This window comes from Anopheles stephensi, chromosome 2 (assembly GCF_013141755.1).
Source record: "Anopheles stephensi strain Indian chromosome 2, UCI_ANSTEP_V1.0, whole genome shotgun sequence".
NCBI classification, from domain to species: domain Eukaryota; kingdom Metazoa; phylum Arthropoda; class Insecta; order Diptera; family Culicidae; genus Anopheles; species Anopheles stephensi.
Genome location: NC_050202.1, coordinates 90145156 through 90165556, shown reverse-complemented (window position 1 = coordinate 90165556; position 20401 = coordinate 90145156). Strand labels below are relative to the sequence as shown.

General features: G+C 47.5%; 3 protein-coding genes across 6 annotated transcripts in view; 1 reads left to right on the top strand and 2 right to left on the bottom strand.

Moving 5' to 3' along the window:
• Positions 1-1142: 1142 nt before the first annotated feature.
• Positions 1143-2316, top strand: LOC118505233 (prolyl 4-hydroxylase subunit alpha-1-like). Its single transcript, XM_036040766.1, has 2 exons — positions 1143-1886; positions 1959-2316. Exons 1-2 carry the CDS (start codon positions 1233-1235, stop codon positions 2211-2213), a joined length of 909 nt encoding a protein of 302 aa, XP_035896659.1. The 5' UTR covers positions 1143-1232; the 3' UTR covers positions 2214-2316.
• A 254-nt stretch (positions 2317-2570) lies between these two features.
• Positions 2571-7506, bottom strand: LOC118502491 (pickpocket protein 28-like). The gene is made up of 6 exons (XM_036034723.1): positions 6904-7506; positions 6670-6821; positions 5754-5871; positions 5438-5587; positions 3686-3890; positions 2571-3438 (listed from the first exon to the last, which is right to left on the bottom strand). Exons 1-6 carry the CDS (start codon positions 7504-7506, stop codon positions 2996-2998), a joined length of 1671 nt encoding a protein of 556 aa, XP_035890616.1. The 3' UTR covers positions 2571-2995.
• A 1137-nt stretch (positions 7507-8643) lies between these two features.
• Positions 8644-20401, bottom strand: part of LOC118505150 (GATA zinc finger domain-containing protein 14) — an 88051-nt gene continuing 76293 nt past the window's right edge. For 2 of the 4 annotated variants that reach the window (XM_036040528.1, XM_036040529.1), the window contains exons 10-14: positions 19324-20331; positions 19113-19259; positions 17804-19043; positions 15230-15513; positions 8644-10083 (exon numbers count right to left, since the gene is read on the bottom strand). In XM_036040528.1, coding sequence (XP_035896421.1) covers positions 10074-10083; positions 15230-15513; positions 17804-19043; positions 19113-19259; positions 19324-20331 — 2689 coding nt within the window. In that variant the 3' untranslated portion in view covers positions 8644-10073. The remainder of the gene's footprint in view (positions 10084-15229; positions 15514-17803; positions 19044-19112; positions 19260-19323; positions 20332-20401) is intronic. The other 2 variants (XM_036040531.1, XM_036040530.1) reach the window with 2 other exon arrangements.

Genomic DNA, 20401 nt, shown 5'->3' with positions numbered 1-20401 from the left:
GCTGGTAGGTAGGTTGGCTAGAGCTGTATAGTAGTAAAAATAAAAATATTAGGTTTCGGGGTTGATGATGGGTGGAAAATTTCCTTTTGCGATCATCTGATTGCCGTGATGCTGGTGGCGGCTGCTGGCGGTCGCTTCATCCCTCGCCCTGGAATGTACTTTGAACTGAACGTCCTCGGCCTGACGCGCCCCGTGGTCTGGGAAAACAATTTATCCGAAGGGGTACATTTATCGTTATGATTGGATTTCATAACAACTAAATATTTCATGCATTTCATTCGCTCCGTTCCACCCTGGCTCCGTTCCACGCGGCGGTGGCAGCGTCGGCAAGGTGTGTTTGTATGACCGGGTCCTGCCAGTCCTCAACAAACGAGTCCAGCCGGCGTTTCATTTTCATTTGCTGTTTGATATGCGTCCGTTCGGGGAGGACTGTTCGGCTTTTGTCTTGCCACTTGCCGATAGGGAGCGAAAAATGCAACAGCAATATGCAGCCCGGAGTTTGCGGGAGTTCCCATCGCCGCATCACCGCGTCCCGGCATCGTGCGCCTGGATGAATGCAAATGCACTTCGTGAAATCGATCAATTCCAATCGGCGGGTCAACAGAGAGCGAGAGAGAGTGAAAAAAATAGGGCGACGGAGGTTTGCATATGAAATGAAGCGTGTTCGTTCGTTCCAATTTTTTTGTTGCGTACAGTTCCCCCAGAACGCACCATTGATATGTGCAGCTCATCCTGGTCGTCCGGCCGGTTGTGTACTTCCAGCATGCAGTTTGCAAAAGCTTTTTGTTCAATTCATCGGTAGAGTGGAATTTATATTGATGCGAGCGTTGAGGAGTGGAGTTTTTCGGTCCCGTAGCGCTCGATTGTTCCAGGTGCCGAATTGCGGGCGGGTTTTCGCGTTCGAGTGGAAAATCTGCCCCGAAATAATGGTCGGTTTCATCACCTTCGAACGCTCCGGGGGGAAATTGGTCACAAGATTGTCGAGATTGTATTCTATCGCCACTCGGATTAAGAGTTTGGATTTCACTGTAATTAATGCGGAGTTAGTGTGGTCTATTGTGGACCTGTACGGTAGAACTAGAACTCACTCGCGCCTGTAGATGTGTTTGAACAACTGTGCAGTACAAACCGGCGACGCGACACGTTGGTCGTCTTCTGGAGGCACCCTGATTCATCTCAGACAATGCTCCAACTCAACAGTCGAATTTCGGTTGCTGCCGCAAGCATTTCAAATGAAGCGGAAGACGCTAGGGAACAACAGATTCGGGCAGTGTCTTGGGACACTGTTCCCACTGTGGATAGTGTTTGTAGTGGTGTACGTTAGTGGCCAACAGGGCGATGACGGTACTCTCGAGGTACAAATGAAAGATGGTGATAAGGTGGTTAAGGTTCAGTTGGAACCCTTCATGGATATGTGCCGGGGGACGTACAAACTACCGTCTGCCATAGCCAGCACACTGTTCTGCTGGTACGATGTTCGGAACACGCACAGCCTGCTGACGCCGTCCAAGGTGGAAGTGCTCAGTAACGATCCGTTCGTGGCCCTGATGCACGATATGGTGTACGATGGTGAGATCGCACAGCTGCAGGCGTTGGGCGACACACACATTAAACGGTCCGGGATTACCAACGATAGCTGGTTGCCGGTGTTTTACGACAACCATCAAACGTACACGCTGCACGATCGGGACCATCCGGTGGTGGAACGATTGACGCGACGCATCGAACGGGCGACCGGGTTAAGCTGTGAAACGGCCGAAGACTTGAAAATGATCTACAACGAGGTCGGTGCGTTTAAGACGAGTGAGATCGATGCCATCCAGACGAAGGCGGAGCTACATCGTTTTGCCTACGCTGGCGATCGACTAGCGACGGTTCTGCTCTTCGTAAGTATCATAAGGCCTTGGAGTAGTGCATTGGTATGAGAATGTACTAAAGATGTTGCTTGCTTGTTTTAGCTGAACGACGTACCAGAAGGAGGATACACCATTTTCCCCAAGCTGCGCGTCGTTATTCCACCACAGAAAGGTACGCTAGCGTTCTGGTACAATCTGAAGGCGACCGGTGAAGCGAACCCGCTCATGAAGTACAGCATCTGCCCACTAATGTCGGACGTAAAGTGGACGGCGAAGAAGCTTATTCACACGCGCGGTAACGAGCTCCGTCATCCGTGCAGTCCGGATGCCGCACCGAAGCCGAAACAGCAGAACTAATTAGTGACAAATCTGCCCGTCTGCTGCTGTCACAACAAACGCCACGTGACACGGCCTGGAATTACTTAACCGAAAATCGATAATAAAGCTGGAAAACAATACCAAACGTGGTGCGTGTGTGTGTGTGAGAGCAAATAGAATGAAGCAAGCACGTGTTTTTCTTTGAGCAGTGCTATCACGATTCCGGCCCCTTTGGGATTATCGTGGATAGTGGTGGGAGCGTTTCTTCGTTTTGAAGCTTACTGATGCGGAGTTCGGATGTAATAGTTACATAAAATGCCTATTAGCGCGAAGGAGTGAGTAAATAAGCTTGTGATGTTATCTGACGCCTACAATCTTTTTTCGTCTAAGGTTCCGTTACTGAGAAGCGAGTTTAATTTATTGAACTACTTGCTACTACAACTTCAAGCTGTACTCCAGTATCCACGCAAAGTGTCATCACGTGCCTTATGATTGCTGTTCGCCGTGTTCGTAAGAGAGCTGGTGAATAAATTTACTCGCCGTAAGGTACTTCCCCGAGCACTGTGTACTGCTCTCGGCTACGGTCACTAAAAACCCCATCATCTAAGCATTCAAAAACAGCAACCACTAACGAGTAAAGCGTTTGTTGGTTTGGCCAAATGGTCGACAGTGCCAGTTGCTCCTTGTTTTGGCCGTTTTTTTCCCCCCTAACGTCAAGTGCCGCAAAAGCGTACGTGATGGTGGTGGTGTTAATTGGACCCGGCACAAAACAATGGCTGTAACTAACAGCTGGTGCCTGGCTGTTGACCAATCCTGGGGCCTCACTGCAGTAACTCGAGGTTGGGTTTCCGCGCACCGAGCCGTGCACTCCAGGAGCGGGTCGCAAACACCAGCACCAGCTGCCGGCCCACAAAGTAAACAACCTCCGTGAGGGTTATCAGTGACATGCCGGCCATGATGCCGAACATCCCGCCGAAGTTGCTAAATATCTCGAACCAGTAGTAGGCAACGTTCTGCTTGTACATCCACGTTTCCGGCTGGCCGAAGAATATGCGCACCACCGCGACGTCCGCCACGTTCTCGATGCCGGCCGTTATGCTGAACCCGTCGCGCCGGGACCTTATGAGGGGCAGCTCCGAGGCAGTGATCTGATACTTGCTGTCCGAGCAGGAGGGTAAACATTCCGGACAGTAGAGCGATTCCTCCATCTCCTTCTCCAGTCCCGGGATGCGCACGATGTCCGTTATCACGGTTGACCACTTGACTGTGGTTGAATGGAGGGCCCCAATTCCACACACACACACACACACACACACACACACGTCGAAGTTAAACAGAGAATCCAAACAAACCAGAGGCAGAGAGGAGGAGAGGATGATATCAAAAACATTATTATCACCCTCCAAAAAAGCACCCACCTCAGCATTCCGAGCGATTAATTCTGTTTAAGGATAATTTCACGGACGATACCCAGTGCTCCCCCGGTCGCGGGCTGTCCAACGTGTACTTACTCTTGTACTTGTTCAGGCAAGCGATATGCTGGAGATTGCAGGTCGTTATGGACTTGCTGCTGGCCGCTGCTCCAGCCGTCGGCATGTAGAACGGTACGCACTCGCACAGTGCCAGCACGCTCCGGAGTCGGCAGGCGGCCACGCAGTTACTGCGCCCGTAGTTGGCCCCGTACTTCAGGAGCTCGTTGCGAAACACGCACTGGCGCTGAAAATCGGCAACAATCGGCAGGTTAGTGTTCGACGCCGCAGTGCATAAATTATCGCGTGGGGGAAGGGTCATGCGCGGGCAAGGGGTGATAATGGTCCTCGAGTTCCACACCATCATCATCTGGCTAGTGTGGCCATCGGTTCGAGAGGCCTCATCGGTTGGGAGGAGTCGTGAGAATCGCCGCACCGTGGGTAGCATCTGTCGTGAAGCATTTCGGCACGGGGCGGAGTTGGCACGAGCCCTGTATGCAAAGTGCACGGTGCATAAATATTGTTCTGCGGTTGCAGGTCGCCTAAACATGTTGTCCGGTCCAGGCCGGGTAATGGTGAATGTGAAACATCTCGTAACGACGTGGTGTTTCGGGAAATCCTTCCTGGATGGTATCCGTGAAAAGAGGGCAGCCACAAAACAAGTTGTTCTTGTTGGGTTGCTGCTGTGGGGTTACAGTCACAGACAATCGCTTCCTCGAATCTCAACGACCAAGAATCGGAATTGAAGAAAAAAGATCCTTCCTACTGCTAATCATCAACAAAATCAGCTTAGATTATTCGGAGGGTCTTCAAGACGATACAGTTATCCGGGATTTGAACTCACCTCCGGGCGTGTTGAAGTGCTATGCGTTACAAACAGCTCTCTCTGACCGGTTACCAGCTTTTGCCGCTAATTGTCCAATTTAAAGGATCGTATGCATCCCGATAGAAATGTCCGGATTTTATAAATTACAGCCCAGTTTTGTAAAAGCACTGCTCCAAACACGAGTGCTGTATCAAAACTCGTGATTAAGAAACCATTTTCGACCATCGTCAATAGTATGCCGGAGTTGGAATTTTATTTTACGATCCTAGCACTCCACTCGTTCCGCGTCAAATGATCGTAAAATTGGCAAATTCCATTCGTTTGTAAGTTTCTGGGATGCAGCGCGATTTTACGACCAATCCCGCTGGCTTGCTTCGTCCCCGCCTGCTCACCGGGTCTCTAATTGGATTATCAGCAAACTAGCCGCTTTTTTACTAGACACTTTTGCAATCTGTCGGTACTGGAGCACACTCTTTGCAATGCACCAACCGGTACAACCTTTTGCGCTTATGCACCGAAATCGATGGATGGATGTATTTGGGATGCTTTTTCCCAAATACGGCGGATGCGATTCTGGGCGAACGAAAATGCAACTGCATCTGGAACAGCAAATTCCACACTACGCTACGATACGGACTTAAGCAGTGAATGGTGAGTGGCTGCACTGTTTCGGTTCCTGTTCGACCCCGAAAGTGCATCCCGGTTCCGATGGGATGCGCTTCGAAATAAATTAATTACCTTCCAGCTGCAGAGAGTGTGGTGGTGGTCTCGTGTGCGCTGGACATGGATGGCAGTGGCTCAACCACAGCGCCCACATTAGCCAGTCCAGTCCGTTTCGGTGTTAGTGCTTTTTGGAGTAGCTCCTTTTTTTTTGGGGGGAGGGAGCGAGAAAAACAAGGACGATCCCAACCTTGGATGCACCGGTACCACAGGTGAGCGTTGGGTGCAGTTCGCCAGTACAGGCTTACCTTCTGTCTCGAGTAGCGTAGCACATCCGGCTCACTGTTGATGGTGATGGCATCAACTCGTATGAACGTTTCCGTACCGAGGTGGACGAATTGCTCGTTTACCCCGCCGGCGGTACTGTCCGGGACTTCGTTGGGGTTGAAAATTTGAAGCTGTAAGGGAAGAAATACACGAAAAGAGCTCTAAACTCCACGTTACGTTACACGACAACGGTGATGAGGATCACTGCTGCCCGCCGCTAGACACGGCGCTTGAGGGGGGTCATTATTAGGTGGGGGAGGGCGGCAGGGAAATTGCTAAGGAATGGAGTGTCCGTACGTTGAAGCCAATGTTGTTGAACAAGTTGTAGAAATAGTCATTAGAGGATCCATTCAGCAGAAGCACCAATCCCATTTCCGGTCCTGTTACGTCCAAAAAGTACGATGGCGGGTGAATCCTGGCGGTGAAAAAAAAATACTAGTACAGCAAATGGCAACCAGATTGGACAGATTTGCGTCGGGATGGGGTGGGGTTTTTCAATTTTTGGCACGAGCTAATACGTGTACCTTGATTATGTAGGTGTGTTCTGGGGGTGTTGATGCTTTTTTTTGGACTAATACAAACATGAAGAGGTCTTCGGCAGTTGCTTGGAAAGAGTTTACGTGTTTTGCAGACTAATTAAAAAGTATTTCTTCTGGTGAATACGTTATGGCTTCTTAACGCTGCGCCGATGTCAGTAAAAACTGAGGTCATTTGTGTCAAGTTGAAATGTGATTTTTAATATTTATCCCAAAAATTCTTCATTTCTTTGAAGGATTGTGTAGTGCGTGTTGCATACTTTGAGGCGCATGATGAAGGTAATTTCTTTTTCACACACTCTCTTTGTCTGAATACTAACTGAATCTCATTTTACGCTATAAAAAGACTAATTGGGTGCTTTTTTACCTCATGGGCTCCGGTATAAAATACCTTTCCTACTAGCACGCTCTTTGTGCAGTAAGTTTGTTATGGAAAATTTTCAGTTCAAAAACTTCTTCACACCGGCATCAGGTTGTCATGTTCTCTGAGGAACTGTTCCACGATAACCCATGAAGTACAAGGCTTCTCATCACGATACCCAAGTATTTCGACAAAACTTCACCAACTCGATGGGCGCGCGTGTGTGTGTGTTATCGAACAAAAATTAAGACGCACTAGCTGCCGTGTATTGTGTGTGGTGCAAAAGTCGAAGAAAGCTCCTTCCTCAGCTCCTTACTCGTTATCTTCGGTGTGTCCGATAAAGTTGAACGTGCAGCAAAACCCGTACTGGGTGCGGCGAACCTCGACCATATCGTTCCGCAGCATGCACGGTAGTTCGATACTTTTCCAGAAGCAGCGCAACAGCATATCCTCGCAACGGGGCGATAACTGCAACGATGCGTCCCAGCCCGATTAGCGCCATCTGCCTGAAGGTTCGCAAACCCCCCTCCCCCATATTTCCTACAGTTACCTTGGTGAGTGTTTCCAGCGCATTGTACATTCCGGTTCCGTTGCTCACGTCATTCAAGTCGAGAAACTCCTGGAATTTAGTCATCTGGTGCAGATTCTCGTAGTCGAAGTCGTACAGCTTCCCGAGCAGCACGATCTGCTCGAGGAAGTAGCTCACATTGCGCCGTTCCGTGTCCTTTTCGGCGAGCTGCCGTGCGTACCTCATGGCGGCCGTGCGTGAGATACGATTGTTGTTGCAGAGCGAGATCGCCGGAAATGGCACGAGCTCGATCGGGTAGATCGTATCGTGCAGGGTCGTTATCAGTGGGTTTGCCGTGAACTTACCCCAGGCGGAAATGATAATCGCAACGAGGGTGGCCGCTTCCAGTATTAACATCAGCAGCCAGAACAGCCGCTCCCAGACGGAACGATCCTTCTGAGCCAGCTGACGGTAACAGTGGGCGGTAATACTATCGAAAAGCTGGAACAACTCCTCCGTGAAGCGATACCGTTCCCGAAGGCGGCCACGTGTTTGCGGTGGTTCGTCTCGTTCGGACGGCGTCGCGACCGTCCCACTCGAGATGGTGGATAATTTCCTACGCTTCTGTGCATTCGCTTTTATCATTATGGCCTCGGGCCGTGGCTCGGTGTATGAGTTTTTATTTAAATATCGATTTCAAAAGACACTTCACTTCACAAACTTTCCTCTACGTCGACGTTGCGTTTAGAGCTCGCCAATGTCGACGGGAGCGAAGGATGCAATCCTTTTAATAACAGACACAACACAACAGTCATCAGAGATTCTTTCGGTACCGAGTACGCAAGCCAGACTCACAGCGTGCTGCCTGGGGAGAGCATCCACTGTCTGGCTGTCTGTGTACCGAGATCAAAGTCACACTGCGGGAGCCTGTGACTGCAGGACGACTGAGTAGTGACGAATCGACGAATGTCAATTCCCGGGCTGTCAATAGGAGGTTGATTGTTTTTACTTCCTTCGCTGCTTCAGCCCACTTTCCGCACACTTGGTGCTTGGTTTCGGTATCAAATATTTACTTTACATGTACGGTGAGACATCCTGAAACACTGCTGCAAGGGTGTTCAACAAAGGGGGGAGGATCGATTAGAATGTGGGGAGCCAGAAATATTACGAATGATTCGTGTGGAAAGAAATAAACAAACTTCATCGGGCTGGAGGATTCTTCCCTGAAATGAGCCAGCCAGGATGCCGACATCGGTTTCCGGTAATGACATGTTCACTCAAACGGTTCGGGGTTTCGTGTTCTAGCACTGTCATTAATATTCATTCCACCATTACCATCAGAACGCACCGTTCCAGTAGGACGTGGCAGCGAACTTTGCGAAAAGCGACAAGGAATCACCATCATTTCGAATTTTAGTACACCGTTTTAGTACATTGCTCCCATTTTTTCTCTCCTACCTGGTTGTGGAAGAGGGGTACGGGGAGTGGATATTATTATTTCCATATTTTATCACTCAATAAAGCGTCCAACGCCAGCACGCTAAATGGCGGTCGAGTGTCGATTTTGTGCTATAAAAACTTCGACATGTTGCCGCCTTAATGGAAGTTATTATCGGGAAAGTTTTACCGAAGCAATTAGGTTTAATGAAAGACATTGAGGGTAGCTATTGACGTGACCGCCTCACCTTAACTCACCTTGCAGTTGTTTGCTTGAAACGTAGAACTTTTGGATGTAACTCTTGCGTTAGTATACTGACTAGCGAATCACAAAATGGTCGATTATTATGTTTACAATCCAATTTTCGTTTTATTTTGTTTCACGGGGATGAAGACTGTGTTTGATTTTTTGTGTGGATCAATATAAAAGAATCTTACATATTATATGCGCAATTCGGTTCGTGTTTCACGCCACTTTGGACACCTATTTAGATGACAAAAAAATGACTGTCCCGGGGTCCTCGACATCAAGAGCACTTTCGTTCCTGGGGAAGACTTCCTCGGTTCTCGAATGTCTTCCGGATGCATTCATTGTCTTACGAAGTTGCGGTTCGAAGGATGTCCAGAAAGGGGCAAACAGATAGAGATAATGCGTCAGCATTCAAGAAGAGTTCGAAACACAACAGATTGAACACAGATTAAAGTACACAGTTCACGATCGTCGTCGTCGTCGAAAAACATCTAACAGTAAAGATTAAGCGTGTCGCTATAACAGACGGAAACGGGCGTCCGAAGCTGCTATACCGGGAACAATACAAAGTACGCACATCGAAAACTTAGCCAACTACCGACCGATTGGGAGAATAATAAATTCGTTGTCCAAACACTTCCGTCCTTCAGTGAAGAGTAGCGCCATTGGTGGCGCAGTGCTTGACCATACGCTTCCTAAAACCTAAACACACACACATACACACACACAAACATACAAACGTACACATCGAGAATGTCTCACTCTTCGTTAGTTCCTCCCTAGCTCCTAGCTTACCTTCTTAGTGTATTAGGTCGATATCCCTTTGTTTTGATTTAAGTGTTTTGCTTACCTTTCGCTTCGCCTATTTTTGGTTCTGGATTGCATTAAGTGGTACTGCACATATTACCGTTTTTTTGTCTGCTTTTGTTAAAACATACCTTCACTATCGTAAGTGTGTGTGTGTGTGATCACTTGTCACAACCGGGCCTCCGTGTGCGTTAAACCCCGTGGTTAATACATTGATAAGTAATGGAGCTAATTAAAAAGAAAAGTTTCGCGATTCAAGCTTCGGAACTTTGCCACTGGGCTGCGCTACTTAATATCGTCGTCCCGATTCATTCTATCTAGCTGTGATCGATTGCACATTGGTAAAGAATCTCGGTACAAAAAAACCGCTTTCTTCTCAAAACACGTTCAGCTCTACCTCTTATTCTTCAGTTTTTCTTAACCTTTAGCTACTTTCCTTTCATGCTAAGTGTACAGTGAAAAAACTGTAATACATGGAAAAAGATGGATACACATTTATAAGGTTCTCGTTTGTTTGTTTTTGCTGTTCAAATGACATAAGTAAATTGAATCGAAACCACATCGATGTTATTATGTTTTATAGCAAGTAGTAGTGAGTGTACTGGTTGCCATTTGACAGTTCAATTTGACAGGTTGTGTGTGTTTCCTTAAGGCTAGGGAAGGATGAATGAATGCGCGTTCGATGAAAATTACAATTCCGTGCTCATTTCACCCATAATTACTGGGCCCTGTGAAATGGAAGAAGGGAAGAAGAATTATTAATCAACATTATTATTTAAGAAGTAGTGCAATGGAGAATGTTTCGATAGTGTTTTTCAATTGATCGTCGAATGTTCTCACAAAAGCATCTTCAGCAGATATAGTGTATGAAGGTGTGTTGAACTGTGTAGTGTTTGGGCCCTGTTTCAAAGCATTCTTTAGATTACTACCGCAAAAATCTATACAATTAGGGGAAATTAATTTAGACTATTCTTAGAACTACTGTTCATAATCCAATCTCTGTTATGAAAATCTGTTGTGCTACTAATAGACTACGCTAAAGCTAAGTAAAACCCCGTTTAGACCAGTTTGGAAAACTGAAAGAGTTTTGACAGCTAAGTAAGAGCAACCAATTCGACATTTGACTCGTGAAGAATGAATGTACTAAAGATTACCATTAAGTATCTGCTCTAATTATTTGAGTACAAATTTAGTGCCATTAGATCGTGCCGTGTACATAGTGACAGCCGATAATCTACAGCGCGTCATCTAAGTTTCTCACGAAACTGAAATGATTGTAGGTGTGCGTTGGGAATGGGAAAAAATATTGATCGACCACTTTCACCGTTCATAGGCTTTACGGCACAGTAAAGTTTTTACGCTCAACATCCCCGGAACAGATTACACGTTCCTGTGAATTGTATACAAATTTTAAATCATAAACTAACAACACTGTTAGTTAAAATACAAAGAGCAAAAAAAAAACCCTTGCAACCAACACGGGACAAAAGGGGTGAAAATCCAAACACACAAAACGCACTCACTGCTAATGATGGATTTTCCGCCGTTTCGGGGATTTTCCCTTTGATGCCGAAAACGCCCCTTGTTCGCGACTTCCCCGATGCCGTGTTAGCGATTACGTTGTTAGGTTGCGTTATCATTTATTCATGGAAAAAAGGGGGCGACAGCGATGATGAACTACAACCCCAACGGTGGTCGGTTCGGGGGCCGCGCACACGTGTGCAGGAGTACATTTTACAACAATTTATTTTACATCCACGATTCAATGTGAGAACAAAAGTCTGGGTGTCTGGGTGAGTGGGTCCAAGGGGGAGGGAGTGCGGGATGTTAAATGGAGTGGTGATGGAGCAGGGATTAAATTAAATTTGTTCAACTAATTTGAACTGGAGTTTGGGGCCACTCCCCCAGTGTCTGTCCCGATGGTGGTGGTGGTGGTGTGAACACTAAGTGAATAATGATTCACATTCACGCCCAGCCTATTTACCGGCAGGTTAAAGAGATAGGATGCGTTTGATAAATAAGTGAGTAAAGTGAGGATGGTTCGCGGAGCAAAGGAAAAACATCATCGATAAACGATGATGATATTGTCGTTGTGTCCTGGCAGTGTGGATGTGGATTGCCGTGAACGTACATGCACTGATGTACGAGCCAAAGCTCCGGGTGTTCGCCTCCGACACCGAGCTCGGAGGACATGCGTTGTCTGGCGGTCGTGTGAATAATTAATCATAGTTTTAAAAGCAAATAGATTGCTCTATTAGTTGGTTGTCATGTTGCACATTCTTCCTCGGCGGGCGAGCAAGGAGACGAATTGATTTCGAAATAATTGTTTATGTTTGCCATTTGCCGGGAGCTGGTGGGGAGCTTTTCCGATAAGCTGCACAATGCACGGCTCCTAGTTGCCGTCTAATCCCGTTGTGTCGATGTGTCGATTTTAAATGGCTCGAGGTTGTTGCGGTGGAAATGGAATTTCACATTTAGACTTTCGCAGCAGTTGGGCGAACGAGTCTTCGGTACGGATAGTTTTCCAAAGCTAAGCCACAGACCGAGCGAGAGAGGCTGGGTTTGGAACAATGGCGAATGTGAATCAATATCATGTTACTATCGAGAGCTCAAATAAACCCGGTCCATTGGTAGTATCATGTGTGTTTGTGTGTTATGATGAATGCTTAGTTGTTTGAAATATAATCTATGGCTGTTTTTGCTGTTTGTCCTTTTTTGAAAGGGTTTGCCTGCAAGGGAGTTACATGATTAGTGAGCGCAATAATGTAAACTATTGTAATGGTACATAAAAGATGAGATGGAATGGCCGACGGTTGTGTTTGAACTGGTCGGTTGTAGTTGTTGAAACTTTACCCATTGACATTTAATGATGTTCCAACGGATAAATAATTAGCAATTGAAGCATCATATGCGCGTGGGTGTGTTTTTTAATTACAAATTAAATTGAAAGGATAGATTTCAGTATGTCAGGACATTGAGAGTTAAATACTATTTATAAGTCTCTCTTAACTTAAATCACACTTTAAGTAAGTATTATCGTTAGAAAAATAATTGTGTTGACAGAACACTACAAATGTTAGTGCAACTGTCATCGCTAGAAGAACATTATGGCGAAAGTCGACATAGTCGACATATTTTAAGTAGACGGTTCGCAATTATAGCTACGTTGTGGTTCTTTCCTTATATCATTTGGGTTTGCTTCCACTAACGAGAGATTGTTACAGCTAGTGCATACAAAACAGAGCAGCATGACGGATCATTTCGTCTATTGGAAGCATTCCCAACATTTCAAGCATAATTGTACCTTGCTTCCTGTCGGTCATGTTTCGAACCAATGTTTCGACGCATTTCAAAACCGCTGGCTTTACTGACAGACTGATTAATCGTGTCCGTTACGAAGCTCAACCTTAGCGTTACTCAACGTGAGTTCATTCTCATCAGTCCAAACCAAACGTTCACATTAGCGCACAGTTTCTGAGAAGGTAGCGTAAGCCAAGCCTTTGCCTTTGTGGATTTCAAACATCCTTGAGGGGTTTGGCCTTTTTTTGTTTCCCTCCATTTGCGTGTGCAGGTTGTTGTTGTTTTTATCTGCTCCAATCTCGCTCGAAGCTCGAACCAAAGCGCCGGTAAAGCAAAGTGTGAATCGTTTGCGGTACATCCTTATTTCAGCGAGCGGTTCGGGACCGTTCATTCGTTGGCAGCACTGCCAATCAGACATGCTCACTGTACCGCGCAATATCGCAGCAGTACGAACTGTTAATTTTTTCAAGTGCCCATACACCGTCCCTTGAAGCGTATTCTACCTTTTCAGCGGTTGTAGAACCCTTTTTCACCGATGATGATGCTGATGCTGACGATGCTCATGCTACTGGTGGAATGGCAGTGCGTTGGAACAGCGTGGTGAATATGGACCATGTGGTTGAAGTTCGTCTCGGCTCCCGTATTCGCGCGGTTTGCCGAGAACGGGGGACGATTACCTCGAGCATCGTTATGTTTTTGTTAGGAGAACATTTTTGAAATATCAACTTTTCGGTGCTAAAGTTGAGTTAGGAAAATCCAACCCGATGGCTGGCTGGGTGGTACAAACTCGGACAATAAAACATAGCTAACCTGAAGCACTTTCTCGGGCTCGGACTTATTTGCACGAAAATGCAATCGTAAGGGTAAGGTCGGTGCTTTTTGGAAGCAAATTTGGCAGGACAAAAAAAATCATTGCGAGAGAGAGAGAGAGAGACCAATGCTCCAAACCAGTGATCATCCAAACAGTTTGTTCGGCTTTGGTATTATCCTTCACAGCCACCGCCTAATGAGCTGTAATTTCAATAGAGCATGAGTCACCGGCAGAGAACCAGCGCAGTGTGCGCGCGGTATTTTGGGCAGTGGAATGTTTGATGAGAATTTTTTGCTCTCGTCTTTTTTTTTGCTGTTGGTAATAAAACCATCCACACAAGGACGCCAGGTTTTTGGGCCGGTGAGTTTTAGAAAGTTATGCAATCCGCACGATGCCTTGGTGCCGGTGTCTGGACTGGAGACTGATGAACCGAGAGCCCTCCCTTAGACCTATTCTACGAACACATAGATTGCTTGTCAGTGGAGTTTGGTTTGCTGGACTATATCCTAACTTAGCAGGATGTTTCCCATTTTTAGCATACTTCGACATTTCCCATACCAGCAACTACCACACACACACACACACATCGTCTCATCCTTGGGTCTCCAGGAGTCACAGATTCGGGGTCTATTTTTGTGGACTTCCAAGAACATTCGGGCTATCATCATAACTGCCAGCCCGCCCGGCAAGAGGGCCAGGTATAATCAACACCCGTTCTTATCAAACGTGTGCCTTTCATCGGGCCGGAAAAAAGTTCAAAGCGTCCCGCCGAGATTGTGCGCATCGGTGGGGAGTAAAGCCGTCAGTTAGAATTTTCTTTCAACTTTCACCTCCACTACCACCCAATGTCAATCCTCCGACCAAGAATTCGTTACCAGGGGGATGTTTTCCCTGGGTTGCACAGTTCCTATAGGGCTAGCACGCTGTTATGATAAGCCTGACAAGGGTGTCCCCAGGATGGCGAAAAGGGCAAAGCGTGCGCGAGCTGGTTGGAACAATTTTGAAAGAGTTTGTGTAGCATGAAAAAATACAACATGGGCTACCGTTTCCTAGCGTTGTGCCGTGACGGTAATGGTTAAGGGATTAATTAAGAGCACTTGAGAAAATATACCAAAAAACGATTCCGCTTCTTAATGATGTGCTTTTATCACATGAGCTTAATGTACTGCTGGGGAGATGTCTTGGGAATGTGGTTGTTTGTTGTGGTGGAGCGGGATTTGGAGATGCTGTTATCTCCGGTGACATTTATATTTCATGGAGGAGATTCGACGCTTGAATGCCGTTGTTTTTTCAATAAAAAACGGTTTAAGAAAATTTGTTTCTACACAGGAGAGAGTGAGTTACCACGAAGCATAGATATTAGAGTACATTGTCAAGGTAATCTTGACAGAGAGTTTTTTTGATGGTCGGGACAGTTCTAGCAATTCGATTCTAAAAGCAATTACAAATTCTTGGAATAAAAAGCAAGGGTATGATCTCACTGAACAAAATTCTACAGGTATTTTAATAATATTTTTCCAACGAAAACATCGATCAATATGCCATTGTGTGTTTTTGAGTGTAATGTCATGGATAATACTAAGAAAGCTGTTTACTGCAGTTTTGATACTCAGAAATTGAAGAAATTCATACAATACATTTTAACCCCAGTGGCTAACCTAAACAGCTACTTTGTACTAAGCTTCTCCGAAACACTCAAACGTTTATACACCCGAATCGTGTGCTGAACGCTCCAAAACAACCCTTCACCCGGTGCTACTTACCGTCGGCTCTGTATGATAGGTGTTAGTATCAGTTCTAAGCTGGACGAACGATGGTTGCTGTTCTTACCGAGACCGAACCGTGCCGGGCTGGACCCGACCTGGGACCTTGGTTTGGTCAACCGCACCGAATCGGCACTAGCTTTGGTCGGACTGTTACGCACACCCTGCGTCCCACTACCGTTCGGCGGCTGTTGGCCAACGGTGGGTGATCCGTTCGCACCCATCTCGGTTTGCATGTTTCCATTTTCGCCACCGGTCGACGGACCCACAGATCGGGTAGCATTCTAGTGGTTTGCCAAAGGGCGCAAGGGCGGCACAAGAAGGAAATAAGAAAACACAAGCGCAATCGCTTTATTAGACGCGAATGGGCGGCGTACTGTTTCGCATCGCAAAATGGGCGACCGAACTGTGCGTGAAACGACAACACACAAAGGGACATGCAATGTTAGAATGGTACATTGTGCAGGTCAGGTGGGTAGGTGGTTAACAACAACAAAACAAAACAAAAACATAAACATCAACAAAAGATGGACGATTAAACACATACAATAACATGCAACACTGAAACGGGAATGGACATGCAAACAGCAAGGAAGTTTTTGGAAAACTCTAATCTAATCACATTTCAATACTTTAACTTGAAAAACGGTCCTAAAAGCAAGTAAGCGCACAAAAAAGGTAATTTTGTAATGCGTGACACATAACTTTGGGCGTACACTGACGCAAATTGCATACTGTCAGGCGCATTCATTTTAAAATCACAGTTTGACAAAACTACAAGGCGCGTAGCTTTAAATAAATCGATTCTACCATCTCCAATTCTAGCTAGATGCAATTTATGGCACACAATACACAAACTAACATAACTATTGCACAAGTAAACTAGGGCAGTTATTGGTTTCGCTTCGATAGCTCCACACAAAACAGAACAAAACAAAAAAGAAGCCGTTACAAAAAGACCATGGCAAAAAGAAGCTTTGCCCTGCACACGAGTGTCCTAGAATGTTTCCAGGGCCGTGAACACGCTGCATGCATTTTAGGTACGGGAAAAGTCGAAAAGCTTTCCTCGTAAAAAGCTACTCGAAGGCAGAGGGAGGAGCGGCACGGAAACGGAAGCGGCCGGTGGGCCGGCAGGCAAAGGAAAACGTTAAAGGAAAACTTTTACATCGTTTACTTATCCCACAAAACAAACGAACTGTTACCGTACCGGGTTTTGTCGGGATGTGGAATAAGAAAAAAAACCTGGTGGAGAAATAACGCATACACAACTTTCACTCCCGGCCGGCCCGGCCGGTTGCTGCTGACACGCGAGAGTTTCATTCACTGTCTCATGCTGCCGTGGCTGTTTGTGGAAGCAACACGTGATGCAAGCGCGTGCACCTGGCGGGAAAGCAACCGGAAAGCAGCGAAGAATGCTTATGAAAAGCCAAGAAAACAGGGGGAGAGAAAACTGGGTGGCGGAGGAAAACTGCACAACCACCCACACGGGCTGGATTCTGTTCCGTGCTCGGGGACCGTGATAATACAGGCGCACAAGTTGCATCCAAACTCTGTGCTCATTTTTTGTTGCTGCTGTCCCGTACATTCCATTCTGATTGCCTTCCCGTTTTCCCGGGTTCTCATTACGCACACACACACACGCGCGTTGATGAAGGTGGAGATTGACGTGGAAAAGGGATCGCTAAAGCAGCTGGAACGATGCGACGCTTCCTTTGTTCGCTGAAGCATTGCATCAAATGCATCAAACGGTTCATGGAGTGCCGACTGCCGACAAAAGGCAGGTAGCAGAAGGGCGAGACACACAGAGGGCAGGGAACTTGAGGGGATCAATAATAAGTGCAAGAAGTCCGGTCGGGAGGTGGAAAATGGGGACAAAAAAAAAGTAATCGTGCAGTGAGTGCTGGAGTTGTGGCAACATGTTTTGCTTTACCGTTCTGTTAAGCTTTTCCGCGTATTTTCTCCCTGGTTCGGTTGAAAGTAGAACCGAACCACCCATTTTCCATCTTCTTGTGCTTGTGTTGGCTTGCAACAGCAACAGCGAGGTACGCGAAAACTAACTTTCTCCTTTAGCAAAGCTTCAGGAACGGAAGGTGAAAAACTAGAACAACAGTCCCGGCGCAAAAGTAACGCTGAGTAAAAATGTGTTCCTTCTAGTTTCTCTATTGTTAAGGATGTCACAGTTTCATGCATTAGCGAGAATGAGCGAGAGAGAGAGAGGGGGAAAATGGGGACAAAAAAAGGAAAACAGTGTAGAAAACATTGACAAAAAGCGCTGAAACAAAAATTCGAAACAGGGGAAAAGCATGCTGAGCAGCAACGTGTAGCACCGAATTGCATACACTCCAGGGGTACTTCTGCTCGAGTGCTCGAGAGCTCGGCCTGGGAGATGTAACCTGTGCGGCACTGTGGGATATTCATGCATCACGGAGAAAAGGACTAAAACAACAACATGCAAATCGATGCGATCCGGTACCTACACATGCATCGGTACCGGAACACGGTAGTAGGTCACACGGTAAAAAAGGATAAAAGCAAAACATGCATGCAACAGCGTAACAAAGCTCAGCTACTTACTGCACTGCCGGTCTCACACTGACGGCTACTAGTGTCGCGTGTCGGTGTGGTCACGGATTGCTCCAGCTCCGAGCGTGTGCCATCCTGGTTCCGGTTCGAATCGAAACAAATCAAAGGACCGACCTGATCGACGCCCCCATCACCCTTGGTACCGTTGATAACCTCCCACGGACCATTACTGCCCACCGATTGGGCGTTGCCGTTGTTGTTGTTGTTGTTGTTGTTCAGAACATTCTGACTGCCGGTGGCACCCATGCCGAGCAGCCCGGTGAAACTTTCCGGATTGTTATTGTTTAGGCTACCGTTGCCCTGGTTAAGTCTTTCCACACCAGTCTTATAGTTTTCCAGATAGTCGATTGACTTGTTGAACGATGGCGACTGTGCCATCGGGTTCCGCTGCTTCCGGTCCGTACCGGTGGCAACGGACGAGCGGCTAAAATTGTGCACACTGGTGATATTGTACTGGTGTGCCTGTTGCTGCTGCTGCTGCTGCTGATGAAGCTGTTGATAGTGCCGCTTAGGGCGTATCGGTACACCGATGTCGGACTTGGTACCGCGAGTACCGCCAGCACCCGGGCCCACCAGTCCTCCGAGCGGATGGATACCGGTTCCGGAAGGGCCGACGTTCGACCGGAAACCGGTCCCATCGAAGAAGTAGTGGTAGGGTGCGGCAGATGACGATAGCGTCGCCACCGTGTCCAGGTATGTGCTAGTGCTTAACCCGCTGCCTATACTACCCACACCACCGACCGGATGGCCACGGCCACCCAGATTGTTAGTGAAATTGTGCCGATACTGATGATGCTGTTGCTGTTGTTGTTGCTGATGATGATGATGATGTTGCTGAAGTTGATGAGTCTGGTGAGGGTTTCGGGTTAGACTGAAGGTGTAGTGATTGTTTTGATAGTGTGTGTTGTTAGTATTGATCAAGCGACTGTTACTGCCGTTGGCACTATGTACACCAGGTACCGAGGAAAATTTGCTCTGAATGTGTGTTTGCTGTTGCTGTGATGGTTGTTGTTGTTGCTGTTGCTGTTGCTGTTGTGACTGTGGTTGCTGAGTTATTGCTGGGGGGTTGGCTTGCGAAGGCCCACCACGGCCTGGGCAGAGCGGAGGTTTCCTACTACTCACAGTGTGATGGTGTGACTTCATGGTGTTCGACGAGGAGGACTTCGTGTGGCCTGACGTTACGGATGCTCCGGACGATTTGTTCGTACCGTACTTGGCGCTGTCACTGGACCTGCGAATAGCGGTGAGACGAATCGAATCGAATGAAGCATTCAACACGTGGGTCACTAAGAGTACTTACCGTTCCGATGAGTACGCATAGTCTTGGTCGGCTCCCAGTCCAGAATCGGTGTGTTCGTGCGATACGCGCAGACCCGAGCTGTCCAACGGACTCAAGCTCGATCCAGTCGGCGATATGAAGTCTCCCATGCTCATACTGGACATCATTCTATGGAGATAATTAACCGATCAGTGCAAACTTCACCAAACTCCTATTCAAAATTCCGCCATACCTTATAAGCCCCGAGTTGCGATCGTAATCCCTCGATGAACTGATCGTACTAGCCGATCGAATCGAGCCCCCGTTGATCCCGTTCTCCACCAAGCTACCATCGCCGCCTTTCGAGTATGGGTCCCTTATCCGATCGATACGATTATTGCTCGCCTGGTGTGGTTGATGGTGGTGAAGATGGTGCGATAACGAGGTCGACGATTGATGACTAGTCTTGTGCACCTTCAGTGTGTTCGGCTTTTTGGCGGCATGGTTCGTCTCCACAACCGTGTACGGTATCTCGCGCAACTGATCCTCCGTCATGCCGGTTGTATCGACCAGATCGAACTGCAGATGCTTCGTCAACTCGCTCGACCATATCTTCTCCGAGGGCGATCGATGCTTGCGGTGTCGTCGGCTACGATGATGGTGCTGTATAATGCCAGAATCGGGATGCGTACCCTTCATCACCTGACTGCTCTTGATGACGGCCGCCTTCGGGACGGCATCGGAGTGTTGTTTGCGCTGCACCTCCAGCCACTGCTCACCCGAGTCTACCAGCTCGATCGAATCCGTCGATCGTCGATGGCCGGAGTAGCTACGATCACGGCTCTCCGTATCCGACCGATTGCGTCGATTCTTGGAGCGATGGCGGCGATGCTTCCGGTGCGAGTTGTGCGAACGACCCGAACGTCCCGAACCGCGACTCATTTCACTCTCATTGTCCGACACCCGGCGACTCCTGTGCCGACGTCTGCGTCCCGAGCGAGATTCGTTCGACGAGTGGCTTTCGACGGAGCTCGAACGCATTCGGCTGTTGTTGGCCGGTGCGCTCATACGGGTAGACGCGGACCGTACCGACTTGGGGCTCGAGTTGATCCCGAACAAACCGCGCTGCTGCGAACGCATCCAGGGCGCACTGCGTGTACTGCGCGGTGAGTCCGGTGGGACAGGAGCTTGCGACTTACTGCCGCTGCTACCATTCAATGCAGCCGGTATGCTGCAAGTAGAACGATAAGGGCTCTCAAAGCTACACCACGCGAAATCAGTACCGCACAGAAATCGTATCGAAAAAGGACAAAATGAAGGTGGTGGTGAGT